Below are 18,535 nucleotides of genomic sequence, written 5' to 3'. Positions count from 1 at the left end.
CACTTCTGCACCAGAATGGCGGATGACCACGGCCTCCGGTGCGGAAGGAAAAGAGTGCCCCCACGGCACAGGCCCGCCCGCGGATCGGTGGGCCCCAACCGCGGGCCAGGTCACCGTGGGGGCACCTCCTGGGGCCAGATCCCCCTGCGATCCCCCAAGAACCCCGGAGCCCGCCCGCGCCGCCAGGTCCCGCCGATAAGGGACCAACTCCAATTTACGCCGGCGGGACCGGCATAGAACGGGCGGGACTTCGGCCCATCGCGGGCCGGAGAATCCGGACAGCCCTGGGGCCCATTGAGTCGCGCCGGAGCCCGCCATTCTCCAAGGTGGGTGGCGCGACTCACGCCATGCGGTTTTTGAGGGGCGGGAGAATTGGGAGGACAGCGGGGGCAGGATTCTCGCCGACCCCCGGCGATTCTCCCACCCGGCGGGGGGTTGGAGAATCCCGCCCCAGATCTTTGTAAAGCACTTCACAGTCAATGAAGTGCAGCTGCTGTTGCAGTGTACAATATGTTTTAGGACACGGCAAACTCCCATGATCGATTTGATGATGACTGGAAAATCTATTTTTGTGATGTTGGCCGAAGGATAAATGTTGTCCAGTTCACTGGGAAACTAGAGTTCTAATTTCCTTCAAATAGAGTCATGGGATTTTTCACATCCCTCTGAAAAGACAGACAGTTTTGTATCTCATCTGAAACGTAGTATCTCTGAAATAAATATTGCACTGGAGCACTGGCCGCCACTATGTGCTCAAATCTCTGGTGTGGGACTTAGAAGCCAGAGTGTCCTGGCTGCCATTACAGAATCCTCAAATTGACAGATTGGTAGCTGAGGGTTCGTAGTGCAGAGTTATCTAATTTGCTGGGACTCTTTATACAGCTCAGTTGAGCTCAGCATGGGTCTCAGTTTTACTACACAATTTGTTAATGGAAAGCGAGGGGGACGGATGGCAGGATAGCCAGAATTAATGTGCATTTTTAAAAAGGTAATTTTCTCATGGTTCCTTTCTCCTTTTCTGAAATTGTGGACTTTTACCGTGGTACTCGGTCTATTGATCTCTGCCGCTTCACCCAATTACCCTTCTTTGTGTGGATACCTAGACAAGGCTGTTAGGTCACAGACTGCTTCACAGTGCCTTTGGATCCTTCCCTCCTCTGTCATATTATAGAAGAGGTCATTGTGATCCAGACTAGAAACCACCCAGGATGATTTTTCACCTCTGGAAGCGCTGATCCTGGTTTATCCCAGATGCAGGCTGACATGAGGGTGAGAGTCTCGTGCCTGCAACCCCCCCCCCCAGACACAAACTGAGATCTACAGGCTTTGAGACCACTGATGCATAAGCAGTTGGGTGACTGCAAGAGTTTCATGAAGCAAAATAAATGGAAGGAAACACATGCAGTAAAGCACAGGATCTGCCAGGAATAGATGGCGAATTAGTGAGAGATTTCACTTTCTCATGTTTAATACCTAGGATTGATTACAAGGCAGTAATCTAATTGAGAGGCTCCAATTACATGAGAAAGCATGGCAGTGGAACTCCAATATGTTCCACCTGAGCACTGGAATTAGATTATTGTCTTTGAGCAGCAATCTCATTGTTATATAATATACATGCCTTCAGTTTTATGTGGGAGTTTAATTTTGGTTTGGGATGGAACAGACAATAATTGTCAGCTTGATCACCCCAACCCACCTGCGTCACTTAAAGGTACGAGTGGGACCTGCTGCTTGGAGATAGGGGCACAGATACTGAAGGTCTGATCAAGAAATAGTTTGTATATGAACACTGGTGAGCAGGAAATGGCCCTCCAGTCCAGCCAGTCTTTCCCTTCGGGTATCAAAATATCTACACCTTCTATGTCAGTTCAAGTTCCAGTGTAATGAAAACTAGGCTAGGATTGATGCCAGTTGAAAGCACAGAGGAGGTTAACGGCAGAGATTGACAGTTTTTTTTGCCAATTTTACTCTCCTTCCTCTTCAGGACATGTTGTTTGAGGCTGCAGGCCATGGATTTGAACCCAGTTTCAGAGACTTGAGTACCTCATCTAGGCTGAGAGTTCTGGGCTGTGCTGAGATTGTTTTCTTTGGAGCAGAAGAGACTTTAGGGATCATTATTGAGATGTATAAAATTATGAGGGGCATTGATAGAGTAGACAGGAAGAAACCTTTCCCCTTGGTGGAGGGTTCAATGAGGCAGTGCTGAGGAAACATTGCAGTATCAGAGATTGCTGCCTTTCAGATGAAACTTTTATTCAAGGCCCTATCTGCTTTTCAGGCCGATAGTAAAGGTCCCAAGATGTGTTTGACAAACAAGGGGGTTCTCCTAGTATCCTGCCCCATGTATACATTTTATAGAGTTATAGAAGATTACAGCACAGAAAAGGCCCTTCAACCCATCACTCTGGGCCGGTCAAAAACAACCACCTAATTATTCAAATCCCATTTTCCAACACTTGGCCCGTAGTCTTGTATGCCATGGCATCGCAAGTGCACATCTAAATACGTCTTGAATTTTATGAGGGTCTCTGCCTCCACCAGCCTTTCAGGCAGAGAGTTCCAGACTCCCATCACCCTCTGGGTGAAAAAGTTTTTCCTCCCATCAGCTCTAAACCTCCTGCCCCTTAACTTAAATCTATGCCCCATAGGCATTGACCCCTCCACCAAGGGGAAAGGTTTCTTCCTGTCTACTCCATCAATGCCCCTCATAATTTTATACATCTCAATAATGATCCCCAAAGTCTCTTCTGCTCCAAAGAAAACAACCCCAGTCTATCCAATCTCTCTTCATATCTCAAAACTCTCCAGCCCAGGCAACATCCTGGTAAATCACCACCGAACCCTTTCCAGTGCTATCAAATTCCTGCTATCATGTCGATTCCAGAACAGCACACAATACTCCAGCACAAAGTTCCACTTTATCAGACATGATTGAAAGACTGCGGCGGTGAAAGGTATTATATAAAAACAACTTTTTGTTTCTCACCCCCCCAAGATAAATCTTAAAGGCTTTTATACACACTGGCAGGTCTGAACACATCTAAGGGACAATTGTGCATATGTGACTCTAGAGAGTGTCAATAGGTAGTTGCACAGTAGTATCCATAGAATTCCTACAGTGCAGAAGGAGGCCATGTGGCCCATCGAGCTAGTACCGATTTTCAGAAAGAGCAGCCCACCCAGGCCCACTTCCCCCACCCTATCCTCGTAACCTCACCTAACCTCCATTTCTTTGGACACTAAGGGGCAATTTTAGCCAATACACCTAACCTTCACATCTTTGGACTGTGGGACGAAACCGGAGCACCTGGAGGAAACCCACGCAGACACGGGGAGAACGTGCAAATTCCACACAGACAGTTACCCAAGGCCGGAATTGAACCCGGGTCCTTGGTGCTGTGAGGCAGCAGTGCTAACCACTACGATGGCCATGGGGTGCCCATTTATGGTCCAGCATCTGATCTGCATTGCTGCATAGGAGGTCCTTGGAAGACAGGAACATTGGGTCAATTTTAAAAATACATGTAGCATGTGCAGATTTGGGTGAATGAAACTTCTCTCATTTTATGGCAACTAGCCTCAGGTAAGCACAGGTCACTCACAGCCGAAGACGAATAAAGCTTTCTTAACTCTGCCCTACCAATATGCATCAACCCTCTACCCCCAACCCAAAATCTGTACCAATAGTTCTCAATACTGCACCATTGAGACTATTCCCTTCTCCCATTTCTCACACTAGCCTCTCTGTAGTCTCCCTGTGTCAGATTGTCAGTGGTGTTGGATACATTGGTGCTGTAGGTCAGGACCCACTCAAGCAGGATCGAGGCTGATCAACGCATTTCATACAGGACCATCAGCCAGCAGTCAAAAGACAAATTCATCCCAATCCTTCACCTGAATTCCAACTCAGGCTATGGGAGTGAATAACAGGTAAGCTCTTTCTTTCCTTTTTCTTTTTTTATCTAGAGGGGGTGGCAGGGAAGGTAGTGCAATGTTCCTCCTGCAGAATATTTGAGGGCAGGGACGCTGTCAGTGTCCCTGCTGATTTCACCTGTGGGAAGTGCACCCATCTCCAGCTCCTCAGACACTTAGGGAACTGGAGCTGGAGCTGGATGAACTTTGGATCATTCGGGAGGCAGAGGTGGTCACAGATAGAAGCTTCAGGGATGTAGTTACTCCGAAGAATAAAGATAGATGGGTGACGGTCATATGGGAGGAAGCAGTCATAACAGGGATCCCCTGTGGTCGTTCCCCTTAGTAACAAGTATACCGCTTTGGATACTGTTGGGGGGACGACTTACCAGGGGTAAGCCATGGGGTACAGGTCTCTGGCACAGAGTCTGTCCCTGTTGCTCAGAAGGGAAGGGGGAAAGGAGTAGAGCTTTAGTCATTGGAGACTCCATAGTTAGGGGGAGAGATAGGAGATTCTGTGGGAACGAGAGAGACTCGCGGTTGGTGTGTTGCCTCCCAGGTGCCAGGGTGCGTGATGTCTCGGATCGTGTTTTCAGGATCCTTAAGGGGGAGGGGGAGCAGCCCCAAGTCGTGGTCCACATAGGTACCAACGACATAGGTAGGAAAAGGGATAGGAATGTAAGGCAGGAATTCAGGGAGCGAGGGTCGAAACATAGATCTAGGACAAACAGAGGTATTATCTCTGGGTTGTTACCCGTGCCACGTGATAGCGAGACGAGGAATAGGGAGAGAGAGGAGTTGAACATGTGGCTACAGGGATGGTGCAGGAGGGAGGGTTTCAGATTTCTGGATAATTGGGACTCATTCTGGTGTCGGTGGGACCTCTACAAACGGGATGGTCTACACCTGGACCAGAGGGGTACCAATATCCTGGGGGGGAAATTTGCGAATGCGCTTCGGGAGGGTTTAAACTTGTTCAAAGAACAAAGAACAAAGAACAAAGAACAAAGAAATGTACAGCACAGGAACAGGCCCTTCGGCCCTCCAAGCCCGTGCCGACCATGCTGCCCGACTAAACTACAATCTTCTACACTTCCTGGGTCCGTATCCCTCTATTCCCATCCTATTCATGTATTTGTCAAGATGCCCCTTTTTTAAAAAAAATATTTTATTGAAAATTTTTGGTCAACCAACACAGTACATTGTGCATCCTTTACACAATATTATAACAACACAAATAACAATGACCTATTTTATAAACAGAAAATGGATAAATAATAAATAACAAAAATGAAAACTAACCCTAATTGGCAACTGCCTTATCACAAGTAACACTCTCCAAAAATATAATTAAACAGTCCAATATATAATTATCTGTAGCAACGACCTATACATATTATACAGTATATATTAACAACCCTGAGAGTCCTTCTGGTTCCTCCCCCCCCCCCCATCCCCCCCCCTCCCCCCCACCCCCCCCGATTCTGGGCTGCTGCTGCTGCCTTCTTTTTCCATTCCCTCTATCTTTCTGCGAGGTATTCGACGAACGGTTGCCACCGCCTGGTGAACCCTTGAGCCGACCCCCTTAGAACGAACTTAATCCGCTCTAGCTTTATAAACCCTGCCATGTCATTTATCCAGGTCTCCACCCCCGGGGGCTTGGCTTCTTTCCACATTAGCAATATCCTGCGCCGGGCTACTAGGGACGCAAAGGCCAAAACATCGGCCTCTCTCGCCTCCTGCACTCCCGGCTCTTGTGCAACCCCAAATATAGCCAACCCCCAGCTTGGTTCGACCCGGACCCCCACTACTTTTGAAAGCACCTTTGTCACCCCCCTCCAAAACCCCTGTAGTGCCGGGCATGACCAAAACATATGGGTATGATTCGCTGGGCTTCTCGAGCACCTCGCACACCTATCCTCCACCCCAAAAAATTTACTGAGCCGTGCTCCAGTCATATGCGCCCTGTGTAATACCTTAAACTGAATCAGGCTTAGCCTGGCACACGAGGACGACGAGTTTACCCTGCTTAGGGCATCTGCCCACAGCCCCTCCTCAATCTCCTCCCCCAGCTCTTCTTCCCATTTCCCTTTTAGTTCATCTACCATAGTCTCCCCTTCGTCCCTCATTTCCCTATATATATCTGACACCTTACCATCCCCCACCCATGTCTTTGAGATCACTCTGTCCTGCACCTCTTGTGTCGGGAGCTGCGGGAATTCCCTCACCTGTTGCCTCGCAAAAGCCCTCAGTTGCATATACCTGAATGCATTCCCTTGGGGCAACCCATATTTCTCGGTCAGCGCTCCCAGACTCGCGAACTTCCCATCCACAAACAGATCTTTCCGTTGCGTTATTCCTGCTCTTTGCCACATTCCATATCCCCCATCCATTCCCCCCGGGGCAAACCTATGGTTGTTTCTTATCGGGGACCCCCCCAAGGCTCCAGTCTTTCCCCTATGCCGTCTCCACTGTCCCCAAATCTTCATTGTAGCCACCACCACCGGGCTTGTGGTGTAGTTCCTCGGTGAGAACGGCAATGGGGCTGTCACCATAGCCTGTAGGCTAGTCCCCCTACAGGACGCCCTCTCTAATCTCTTCCACGCCGCTCCCTCCTCCTCTCCCATCCACTTACTCACCATTGAAATATTAGCGGCCCAATAATACTCACTTAGGCTCGGTAGTGCCAGCCCCCCCCCCCTATCCCTGCTACGCTGTAAGAATCCCTTCCTCACTCTTGGGGTCTTCCCGGCCCACACAAAACCCATGATGCTCTTTTCAATCCTTTTAAAAAAAGCCTTCGAGATCACCACCGGGAGGCACTGAAACACAAAGAGGAATCTCGGGAAGACCACCATCATAACCGCCTGCACCCTCCCTGCCAGTGACAGGGATACCATATCCCATTTCTTGAAATCCTCCTCCATTTGTTCCACCAACCGCGTTAAATTTAACCTATGCAATGTGCCCCAATTCTTGGCTATCTGGATCCCCAGGTAACGAAAGTCCCTTGTTACCTTCCTCAACGGTAGGTCCTCTATTTCTCTACTCTGCTCCCCTGGATGCACCACAAACAACTCACTTTTCCCCATGTTCAATTTATACCCTGACAAATCCCCAAACTCCCCAAGTATCCGCATTATTTCTGGCATCCCCTCCGCCGGGTCTGCCACATATAGTAACAAATCGTCCGCATGCAAAGATACCCGGTGTTCTTCTCCTCCTCTAAGTACTCCCCTCCACTTCTTGGAACCCCTCAACGCTATCGCCAGGGGCTCAATCGCCAGTGCAAACAATAATGGGGACAGAGGGCATCCCTGCCTTGTCCCTCTATGGAGCCGAAAATATGCAGATCCCCGTCCATTCGTGACCACGCTCGCCATCGGGGCCCTATACAACAGCTGCACCCATCTAACATACCCCTCTCCAAAACCAAATCTCCTCAACACCTCCCACAAATAATCCCACTCCACTCTATCAAATGCTTTCTCGGCATCCATCGCCACTACTATCTCCGTTTCCCCCTCTGGTGGGGGCATCATCATTACCCCTAACAGTCTCCGTATATTCATGTTCAGCTGTCTCCCCTTCACAAACCCAGTTTGGTCCTCGTGGACCACCCCCGGGACACATTCCTCTATTCTCATTGCCATTACCTTGGCCAGGATCTTGGCATCTACATTTAGGAGGGAAATAGGTCTATAGGACCTGCATTGTAGCGGATCATTTTCCTTCTTTAAGAGAAGCGATATCGTTGCTTCAGACATAGTCGGGGGCAGTTGTCCCCTTTCCTTTGCCTCATTAAAGGTCCTCGTCAATACCGGGGCGAGCAAGTCCACATATTTTCTATAGAATTCGACTGGGAAACCATCCGGTCCCGGGGCCTTTCCCGCCTGCATGCTCCTAATTCCTTTCACCACTTCTTCTACCTCGATCTGTGCTCCCAGTCCCACCCTTTCCTGCTCTTCCACTTTGGGAAATTCCAGCCGATCCAAAAAGCCCATCATTCTCTCCCTCCCATCCGGGGGTTGAGCTTCATATAATTTTTTATAAAATGTCTTGAACACTCCATTCACTCTCTCCGCTCCCCGCTCCATCTCTCCTTCCTCATCCCTCACTCCCCCTATTTCCCTCGCTGCTCCCCTTTTCCTCAATTGGTGTGCCAGCAACCTGCTCGCCTTCTCCCCATATTCGTACTGTACACCCTGTGCCTTCCCCAATTGTGCCTCTGCAGTGCCCGTAGTCAGCAAGTCAAATTCTACATGTAGCCTTTGCCTTTCCCTGTACAGTCCCTCCTCCGGTGCTTCCGCATATTGTCTGTCCACCCTCAAAAGTTCTTGCAGCAACCGCTCCCGTTCCTTACTCTCCTGCTTCCCTTTATGTGCCCTTATTGATATCAGCTCCCCTCTAACCACCGCCTTCAGCGCCTCCCAGACCACTCCCACCTGGACCTCCCCATTATCATTGAGTTCCAAGTACTTTTCAATGCACCCCCTCACCCTTAGACACACCCCCTCATCTGCCATTAGTCCCATGTCCATTCTCCAGGGTGGGCGCCCTCCTGTTTCCTCCCCTATCTCCAAGTCTACCCAGTGTGGAGCGTGATCCGAAATGGCTATAGCCCTATACTCCGTTCCCCTCACCTTCGGGATCAACGCCCTTCCCAGCACAAAAAAGTCTATTCGCGAGTAGACTTTATGGACATAGGAGAAAAACGAGAACTCCTTACTCCTAGGTCTGCTAAATCTCCACGGGTCTACACCTCCCATCTGCTCCATAAAATCTTTAAGTACCTTGGCTGCTGCCGGCCTCCTTCCAGTCCTGGACTTCGACCTATCCAGCCCTGGTTCCAACACCGTATTAAAATCTCCCCCCATTATCAGCTTTCCCATCTCTAGGTCCGGAATGCGTCCTAGCATCCGCCTCATAAAATTGGCATCATCCCAGTTCGGGGCATATACGTTTACCAAAACCACCGTCTCCCCCTGTAGTTTGCCACTCACCATCACGTATCTGCCCCCGTTATCCGCCACTATAGTCTTTGCCTCGAACATTACCCGCTTCCCCACTAATATAGCCACCCCCCTGTTTTTCGCATCTAGCCCCGAATGGAACACCTGCCCCACCCATCCTTTGCGTAGCCTAACCTGGCCTATCAGTTTCAGGTGCGTTTCCTGTAACATAACCACATCTGCCTTAAGTTTCTTAAGGTGTGCGAGTACCCGTGCCCTCTTTATCGGCCCGTTCAGCCCTCTCACGTTCCACGTGATCAGCCGGGTTGGGGGGCTTCCTACCCCCCCCCTGTCGATTAGCCATCCCCTTTTTCCAGCTCCTCACCCGGTTCCCACGCAGCTGTATCTCCCCCAGGCGGTGCCCCCCCGCTCATCCCCTCCCATACCAGCTCCCCCCTCTCCCCAGCAGCAGCAACCCAGTAATTCCCCCCTCCCACCCCCCACGCTAGATCCCCCGCTAGCGTAATTACTCCCCCCATGTTGCTCCCAGAAGTCAGCAAACTCTGGCCGACCTCGGCTTCCCCCCGTGACCTCGGCTCGCACCGTGCGACGCCCCCTCCTTCCTGCTTCTCTATTCCCGCCATGATTATCATAGCGCGGGAACCAAGCCCGCGCTTCTCCCTTGGCCCCGCCCCCAATGGCCAAAGCCCCATCTCCTCCACCTCCCCTCCTCCCCCCTTCACCACCTGTGGAAGAGAGAAAAGTTACCACATCGCAGGATTAGTACATAAAACTCCTCTTTCCCCCCTTTTTAACCCCCCTCTTCGCCCCCCACATTCACCCCACCACTTTGTTCAAACGTTCTTTTTAATAACCCGCTCATTCCAGTTTTTCTTCCACAATAAAAGTCCACGCTTCATCCGCCGTCTCAAAGTAGTGGTGCCCCCCTCGGTATGTGACCCACAGTCTTGCCGGTTGCAGCATTCCAAATGTTATCTTCTTTTTATGAAGCACCGCCTTGCCCGATTAAAGCTCGCCCTCCTTCTCGCCACCTCCGCACTCCAGTCTTGATAAACGTGGATCACCGCGTTCTCCCATTTACTGCTCCGAGTTTTCTTTGCCCATCTAAGGACCATTTCTCTATCCTTAAAACGGAGGAATCTCACCACTATGGCTCTGGGAATTTCTCCTGCTCTCGGTCCTCGCGCCATCACTCGGTATGCTCCCGCCACCTCCAACGGACCCGCCGGGGCCTCCGCTCCCATTAACGAGTGCAGCATCGTGCTCACATATGCCCCGACGTCCGCTCCCTCCGCACCTTCAGGAAGACCAAGAATCCTCAGGTTGTTCCTCCTTGTGTTGTTCTCCAGTGCCTCCAACCTTTCCACACATCGTTTCTGATGTGCCTCATGCATCTCCGTCTTCACCACCAGGCCCTGTATGTCGTCCTCATTCTCAGCTGCCTTTGCCTTCACGACCCGAAGCTCCCGCTCCTGGGTCTTTTGTTCCTCCTTTAGCCCTTCGATCGCCTGTAGTATCGGGGCCAACAGCTCTTTCTTCATTTCCTTTTTGAGCTCTTCCACACAGCATTTCAAGAACTCTTGTTGTTCAGGGCCCCATGTTAAACTGCCACCTTCCGACGCCATTTTGGTTTTTGCTTGCCTTCCTTGCCGCTGTTCTAAAGGATCCACTGCAATCCGGCCACTTTCTCCTCCTTTTTTCATCCGTATCCAGGGGGGATTCCCTTCTGGTTTACCGCACAGTGTTTTTAGCCGTCAAAATTGCCGTTGGGGCTCCTTTCAAGAGCCCAAAAGTCCGTTTCACCGGGAGCTGCCGAAACGTGCGACTCAGCTGGTCATCGCCGCACCCGGAAGTCGTCAAGATGCCCCTTAAATGTCACTATCGTCCCTGCTTCCACCACCTCGTCCGGTAGCGAGTTCCAGGCACCCACTACCCTCTGCGTAAAAAACTTGCCTCGTACATCTACTCTAAACCTTGTCACTCTCACCTTAAACCTATGCCGCCTAGTAATTGGCCCCTCTACCCTGGGGAAAAGCCTCTGACTATCCACTCTGACTATGCCCCTCATAATTTTGTAGACCTCTATCAGGTCTCCCCTCAACCTCCTTCGTTCCAGTGAGAACAAAACGAGTTTATTCAACCGCTCCTCATAGCTAATGCCCTCCATACCAGGCAACATTCTGGTAAATCTCTTCTGCACCCTCGCTAAAGCCTCCACATCCTTCTGGTAGTGTGGCGACCAGAATTGAACACTATACTCCAAGTGTGGCCTAACTAAGGTTCTATACAGCTGCAACATGACTTGCCAATTCTTATACTCAATGCCCCGGCCAATGAAGGCAAGCATGCCGTATGCCTTCTTGACTACCTTCTCCACCTGTGTTGCCCCTTTCAATGACCTGTGGACCTGTACTCCTAGATCTCTTTGACTTTCAATACTCTTGAGGGTTCTACCATTCACTGTATATTCCCTACCTGCATTAGACCTTCCAAAATGCATTACCTCACATTTGTCTGGATTAAACTCCATCTGCCATCTCTCCGCCCAAGTCTCCAAACAATCTAAATCCTGCTGTATCCTCTGACAGTCCTCATCGCTATCCGCAATTCCACCAACCTTTGTGTCGTCTGCAAACTTACTAATCAGACCAGTTACATTTTCCTCCAAATCATTTATATATACTACAAAGAGCAAAGGTCCCAGCACTGATCCCTGTGGAACACCACTGGTCACAGGCCTCCAATTAGAAAAGCATCCTTCCATTGCTACTCTCTGCCTTCTATGACCTAGCCAGTTCTGTATCCACCTTGCCAGCTCACCCCTGATCCAGTGTGACTTCACCTTTTGTACTAGTCTACCATGAGGGACCTTGTCAAAGGCCTTACTGAAGTCCATATAGACAACATCCACTGCCCTACCTGCATCAATCATCTTAGTGACCTCCTCGAAAAACTCTATCAAGTTAGTGAGACACGACCTCCCCTTCACAAAACCATGCTGCCTCTCACTAATACGTCCATTTGCTTCCAAATGGGAGTAGATCCTGTCTCGAAGAATTCTCTCCAGTAATTTCCCTACCACTGAAGTAAGGCTCACCGGCCTGTAGTTCCCTGGATTATCCTTGCTACCCTTCTTAAACAGAGGAACAACATTGGCTATTCTCCAGTCATCCGGGACATCCCCTGAAGACAGTGAGGATCCAAAGATTTCTGTCAAGGCCTCAGCAATTTCCTCTCCAGCCTCTTTCAGTATTCTGGGATAGATCCCATCAGGCCCTGGGGACTTATCTACCTTAATATTTTTTAAGACACCCAACACCTCGTCTTTTTGGATCTCAATGTGACCCAGGCTATCTACACACCCTTCTCCAGACTCAACATCTACCAATTTCTTCTCTTTGGTGAATACTGATGCAAGGTATTCATTTAGTACCTCGCCCATTTCCTCTGTCTCCACACATAGATTCCCTTGCCTATCCTTCAGTGGGCCAACCCTTTCCCTGGCTACCCTCTTGCTTTTTATGTACGTGTAAAAAGCCTTGGGATTTTCCTTAACCCTATTTGCCAATGACTTTTCGTGACCCCTTCTAGCCCTCCTGACTCCTTGCTTAAGTTCCTTCCTACTTTCCTTATATTCCACGCAGGCTTCGTCTGTTCCCAGCCTTTTAGCCCTGACAAATGCCTCCTTTTTCTTTTTGACGAGGCCTACAATATCTCTCGTTATCCAAGGTTCCCGAAAATTGCCGTATTTATCCGTCTTCCTCACAGGAACATGCCGGTCCTGAATTCCTTTCAACTGACACTTGAAAGCCTCCCACATGTCAGATGTTGATTTGCCCTCAAACATCCGCCCCCAATCTATGTTCTTCAGTTCCCGCCTAATATTGTTATAATTAGTCTTCCCCCAATTTAGCACATTCATCCTAGGACCACTCTTATCCTTGTCCACCAGTACTTTAAAACTTACTGAATTGTGGTCACTGTTACCGAAATGCTCCCCTACTGAAACATCTACCACCTGGCCGGGCTCATTCCCCAATACCAGGTCCAGTACCGCCCCTTCCCTAGTTGGACTGTCTACATATTGTTTTAAGAAGCCCTCCTGGATACTCCTTACAAACTCCGCCCCGTCTAAGCGCCTGGCACTAAGTGAGTCCCAGTCAATATTGGGGAAGTTGAAGTCTCCCATCACCACAACCCTGTTGTTTTTACTCTTTTCCAAAATCTGTCTACCTATCTGCTCCTCTATCTCCCGCTGGCTGTTGGGAGGCCTGTAGTAAACCCCCAACATTGTGACTGCACCCTTCTTATTCCTGCAGGGGCTTGGGAACCTGAATTGTAGCTCCAGTATACAGGAGGTTGAGACTAGTGAGGTCATGAGTAAGGTTTCAAAGTGTGTCTTCTTCAATGCCAGGAGCATCCGGAATAAGGTGGGTGAACTTGCGGCATGGGTTGGTACCTGGGACTTCGATGTTGTGGCCATTTCGGAGACATGGACAGAGCAGGGACAGGAATGGTTGCCGCAGGTGCCGGGGTTTAGATATTTCAGTAAGCACAGGGAAGGTGGTAAAAGAGGGGGAGGGGTGGCATTGTTAGTCAAGGACAGTATTATGGTGGCAGAAAGGACGTTTGATGAGGACTCGTCTACTGAGGTAGTATGGGCTGAGGTTAGAAACAAGAAAGGAGAGGTCACCCTGTTAGGGGTTTTCTATAGGCCTCCAAATAGTTCCAGAGATGTAGAGGAAAGGATTGCAAAGATGATTCTGGATAGGAGCGAAAGCAACTGGGTCGTTGTTATGGGAGACTTTAACTTTCCAAATATTGACTGGAAACGCTATAGTTCGAGTACTTTAGATGGGTCCGTTTTTGTCCACTGTATGCAGGAGGGTTTCCTGACATAGTATGTAGATAGGCCAACGAGAGGTGAGGCCATATTGGATTTGGTACTGGGTATTGAACCAGGACAGGTGTTAGATTTGGAGGTAGGTGAGCACTTTGGTGACAGTGACCACAATTCGATTACGTTTACTTTAGTGATGGAAAGGGATAGGTATATACCGCAGGGCAAGAGTTATATCTGGGGGAAAGGCAATTATGATGCAATGAGGCAAGACTTAGGATGCAACGGATGAAGAGGAATACTGCAGGGGATGGGCACAATGGAAATGTGGAGCTTGTTCAAGGAACAGCTACTGCGTGTCCTTGATAAGTATGTACCTGTCAGGCAGGGAGGAAGTGGTCGAGCAAGGGAACCGTGGTTTACTAAAGCAGTCAAAACACTTGTCAAGAGGAAGAAGGAGGCTTATGTAAAGATGAGACATGAAGGTTCAGTTAGGGTGCTCGAGAGTTACAAGTTAGCTAGGAAGGACCTAAAGAGAGAGCTAAGGAGAGCCAGGAAGGGACATGAGAAGTCTTTGGCAGGCAGGATCAAGGATAACCCTAAAGCTTTCTCTAGATATGTCAGGAATAAACGAATGACTAGGGTAAGTATGTCAAGGACAGGAGTGGGAAGTTGTGCTTGGAGTCCGAGGAGATAGGAGAGGTGCTAAATGAATATTTTTCGTCAGTATTCACACAGGAAAAAGACAATGTTGTCGAGGAGAATACTGAGATTCAGGCGACTAGACTAGAAGGGCTTGAAGTTCATAAGGAGGAGGTGTTAGCAATTCTGGAAAGTGTGAAAATAGATAAGTCCCCTGGGCTGGATGGGATTTATCCTAGGATTCTCTGGGAAGCTAGGGAGGAGATTGCTGAGCCTTTGGCTTTGATCTTTAAGTCATCTTTGTCTACAGGAATAGTGCCAGAAGACTGGAGGATAGCAAATGTTGTCCCCTTGTTCAAGAAGGGAAGTAGAGACAACCCCGGTAACTATAGATCAGTGAGCCTTACTTCTGTTGTGGGCAAAATCTTGGAAAGAGATAGGATGTATAATCATCTGGAAAGGAATAATTTGATTAGAGATAGTCAACTCGGTTTTGTGAAGGGTAGGTCGTGCCTCACAAACCTTATTGAGTTCTTTGAGAAGGTGACCAAACAGGTGGATGAGCGTAAAGCAGTTGATGTGGTGTATGTGGATTTCAGTAAAGCGTTTGATAAGGTTCCCCACGGTAGGCTACTGCAGAAAATACGGAGGCATGGGATTTAGGGTGATTTAGCAGTTTGGATCAGAAATTGGCTAGCAGGAAGACAGAGTGTGGTGGTTGATGGAAAATGTTCAGACTAGAGTCCAGTTACTAGTGGTGTACCACAAGGATCTGTTTTGGGGCCACTGCTGTTTGTCATTTTTATAAATGACCTGGAGGATGCGCAGAAGGATGGATGAGTAAATTTGCAGATGACACGAAAGTCGGTGGAGTTGTGGACAAAGTTACAAGTTACAGAGGGACATAGATAAGCTGCAGCGCTGGGCTGAGAGGTGGCAAATGGAGTTTAATGCAGAAAAGTGTGAGGTGATTCATTTTGAAAGGAATAACAGGAAGACAGTGTACTGGGCTAATGGTAAGATTCTTGGCAGTGTGGATGAGCAGAGAGATCTCGGTGTCCATGTACATATATCCCTGAAAGTTGCCACCCAGGTTGAGAGGGTTGTTAAGAAGGCGTACGGTGTGTTAGCTTTTAGCTTTTATTGGTAGAGGAATTAAGTTTCAGAGACATGAGGTCATGTTGCAGCTGTACAAAACTCTGGTACGGCCGCATTTGGAGTATTGCATGCAATTCTGGTCGCCGCATTATAGGAAGGATGTGGAAGCTTTGGAAAGGGTGCAGAGGAGATTTACCAGAATGTTGCCTGGTATGGAGGGAAGATCTTATGAGGAAAGGCTGAGGGTCTTGAGGCTGTTTTCGTTAGAGAGAAGAAGGTTAAGAGGTGGCATACAAGATGATCAGAGGATTGGATAGGGTGGACAGTGAGAGCCTTCTTCCTTGGATGGTGATGTCTAGCACGAGGAGACATAGCTTTAAATTGAGGGGAGATAGATGTAAGACAGATGTCAGAGGTAGGTTCTTTACTCAGAGAGTAGTAAGGGCGTGGAATGCCCTGCCTGCAACAGTAGTGGACTCGCCAACACTAAGGGCATTCAAATGGTCATTGGATACACATATGGACGATAAGGGAATAGTGTAGATGGGCTTTAGAGTGGTTTCACAGGTCGGCGCAACATCGAGGGCTGAAGGGCCTGTACTGCGCTGTAATGTTCTATGTTCTATGTTCTATGGAGGTGAACGAGCAGTGTTGAGGGGATTATTCCTCTCTTTCATCCCTAGAAAGGAGTTGGAGAGAAATCTTGATTCTTTGATCTGTAAACGAAATATCAGACCAGACCGTTTCTTTACCGAAAAGACTGTACACAGTCTTAGAAGGAATAGTTATATTGCAGCTGTTCTTGTTCGTTCAACACCAACTGAGGTCCAACTATTATAATCTTTATTGTCACAAGTAGGCTTACATTAACACTGCAATTAAGTTACTGTGAAAAGCCACTAGACGCCACATTCCAGCGCCTGTTCGGGTACACAGAGGGAGAATTCAGAATGTCCAAATTACCTAACAGCACGTGTTTTGGGACTTGTGGGAGGAAACTGGAGCACCTGGAGGAAATCCACGCAGACACGGGGAGAATGTGCAGACTCCACACAGACAGTGACCCAAGCCGGGAATCAAACCTGGGACCCTGAAGTTGTGAAGCAACAGTGCTACCCATTGTGCTACAGTGCTAGCCTCTGCTAACGAGAAGACAAACAGCTAGATAGTGCATCAAACTAGTGACAGTGTCAAAATCCCTCAGAAAAGGTTGTAGAAGAACCATACTCATTCGTGCTATTGCTGGAAAGGTCATTGGTAATTGTCCATCCCTCATTGCCAAGGGTAGATGGTGATGGGCCATCCTCTTGAACATCTCCCGTTCTTGTGGAACCTACATTGCCCTTCGATAGAATTGAGTCACTTCTTCAGCCCAGACGACAGCTAAGAGTTAACCATGTGGTGTGGGACTGGAGTCACATATGAGATCAGGCCAGTTAAGATCGCAGGTTTTCCTTCTTAAAAGGACCTTACTGAATCAGTTGGAGTTTTTACACCAACAGTAGCTTCAGGGTCACTTTTACTGATCCCAGCTTTGCATTTCCAACTTTTTCTTTAAGTCGAAATCAAATTCTCAAACTGCCTTGGGATTTGAATCACCTTCTTTGGATTGTTAGTTCAGGTCTCTGATTATTAATCCAGTAAACATCATTATAGCCATAACTGCACAAACAGTTGAGAGTTTGTTTTGTTTTGTTTGTAATCTTCCTTTTTATAATGGGCATCCTTGACCTGAGCATGTATTCCCTCAAGTATGTCATATCCCCTCATCAATCCCTACACCAAACTGACATTCTGTCGAGCTTTAACAAGGATTCTGTGATGAGTTGGAATGACATAAACCTCTTTCTTGGTATCACGATGGGGTTTGAGCTCGATTGCGATGTTACATCGCTACTCAAGTGATATTGGTCGGAGGGCACGGTGACCGCACAGTGACAGATAAGCAATTGTGTGGAATTATTTTGAACGCTCTACTTATAGTGACCTGAATCACGTGAACAGAGAACATTGGACCCCATAAACCTTGAGATGCTGAGCAAAGCTGTCTTCAGATCCTGAATCTTGGTGGCTTCAGGGAAAGGCTAGACACACTAAGGGATACTGATGAGCTAATCTGTGTTCTGTTAAAATTCATCTTTACCTTTGCTCCTGTGTGCACCCTCTTAATTGCTGCATTATTTATTGAATTCCAAATTCTAACTTCAAAATAAGTCACAAACTCCATATTACTAATTATCCGCAAATATAACCTCTTTTTTTGCAGTTCAGAAAACCCCAGTAAAGCGATTATGGGAGTCAGGTGTCACCGCACTGCATCAAATGAAATATGGATCTGCAATGCTAAGCTTGTAAAGAAGACAGATTGCATAGTCATGGCTGAACATTATTATTTACAATACCTTATGTACATCTCTTCCCGGTTAATATCCTTGTAGAAATTCTGTGGCAGAAGCAATAACAGGTGGTTATTTAAACAACACACACAACTTTCAATAGCTTTAAAATCTTGTCGGAGGATTCAGCCACAAGGCTGGGGCAGACAGTAGTGGCCTGTGCTCTGAAAAGAGAGAAAGCAGGTTAATGTTTTGGTTTGGTCCTTTACTCAGAAGCTGCAACCAAGCAGACAATCACTTCTGGCTGTTCCTCGCATATGGGGAAAGATGCCTAAGCACTTTAGTTGAGTTGGAAATGACGGACAGGAATGGAGGAGCACGAGCAATGAAGGCTGAAGAGAAAATGGAAAGGTGTCCGGAAGGGGAAAAAAATCATGGATGAGAAAATGGATTTGAAGGAGAATGGTGGAGCATGGTGGCTGGTGTCAATGAAAGAGATTGACTGAAAGAATTTTCCAGGAACAGGGGTACAGACACTTAGAACATAGAACATACAGTGCAGAAGGAAGCCATTCGGCCCATCGAGTCTGCACCGACCCAATTAAGCCCTCACTTCGTGGAGGTGTAGAAGATTGTAGTTTAGTCGGGCAGTATGGTCGGCACGGGCTTGGAGGGCCGAAGGGCCTGTTCCTGTGCTGTACATTTCTTTGTTCTTTGTTGTTTGTTCCATC

General features: G+C 48.3%; 1 protein-coding gene across 1 annotated transcript in view; it reads right to left on the bottom strand.

Annotated features, from left to right (window-relative positions):
• LOC140426764 (dedicator of cytokinesis protein 2-like) overlaps positions 1–18,535 on the bottom strand; it is a 1,003,703-nt gene that overhangs the window by 149,097 nt on the left and 836,071 nt on the right. Inside the window, exon 36 of the mRNA XM_072511919.1 lies at positions 17,871–17,911. Coding sequence (XP_072368020.1) covers positions 17,871–17,911 — 41 coding nt within the window. The remainder of the gene's footprint in view (positions 1–17,870; positions 17,912–18,535) is intronic.

Source organism: Scyliorhinus torazame, chromosome 7 (assembly GCF_047496885.1).
Source record: "Scyliorhinus torazame isolate Kashiwa2021f chromosome 7, sScyTor2.1, whole genome shotgun sequence".
Classification (NCBI taxonomy): Eukaryota; Metazoa; Chordata; class Chondrichthyes; order Carcharhiniformes; family Scyliorhinidae; genus Scyliorhinus; species Scyliorhinus torazame.
Note: the sequence above shows the minus strand (reverse complement) of the source record. Positions and strands in the feature narration are given on the sequence as shown.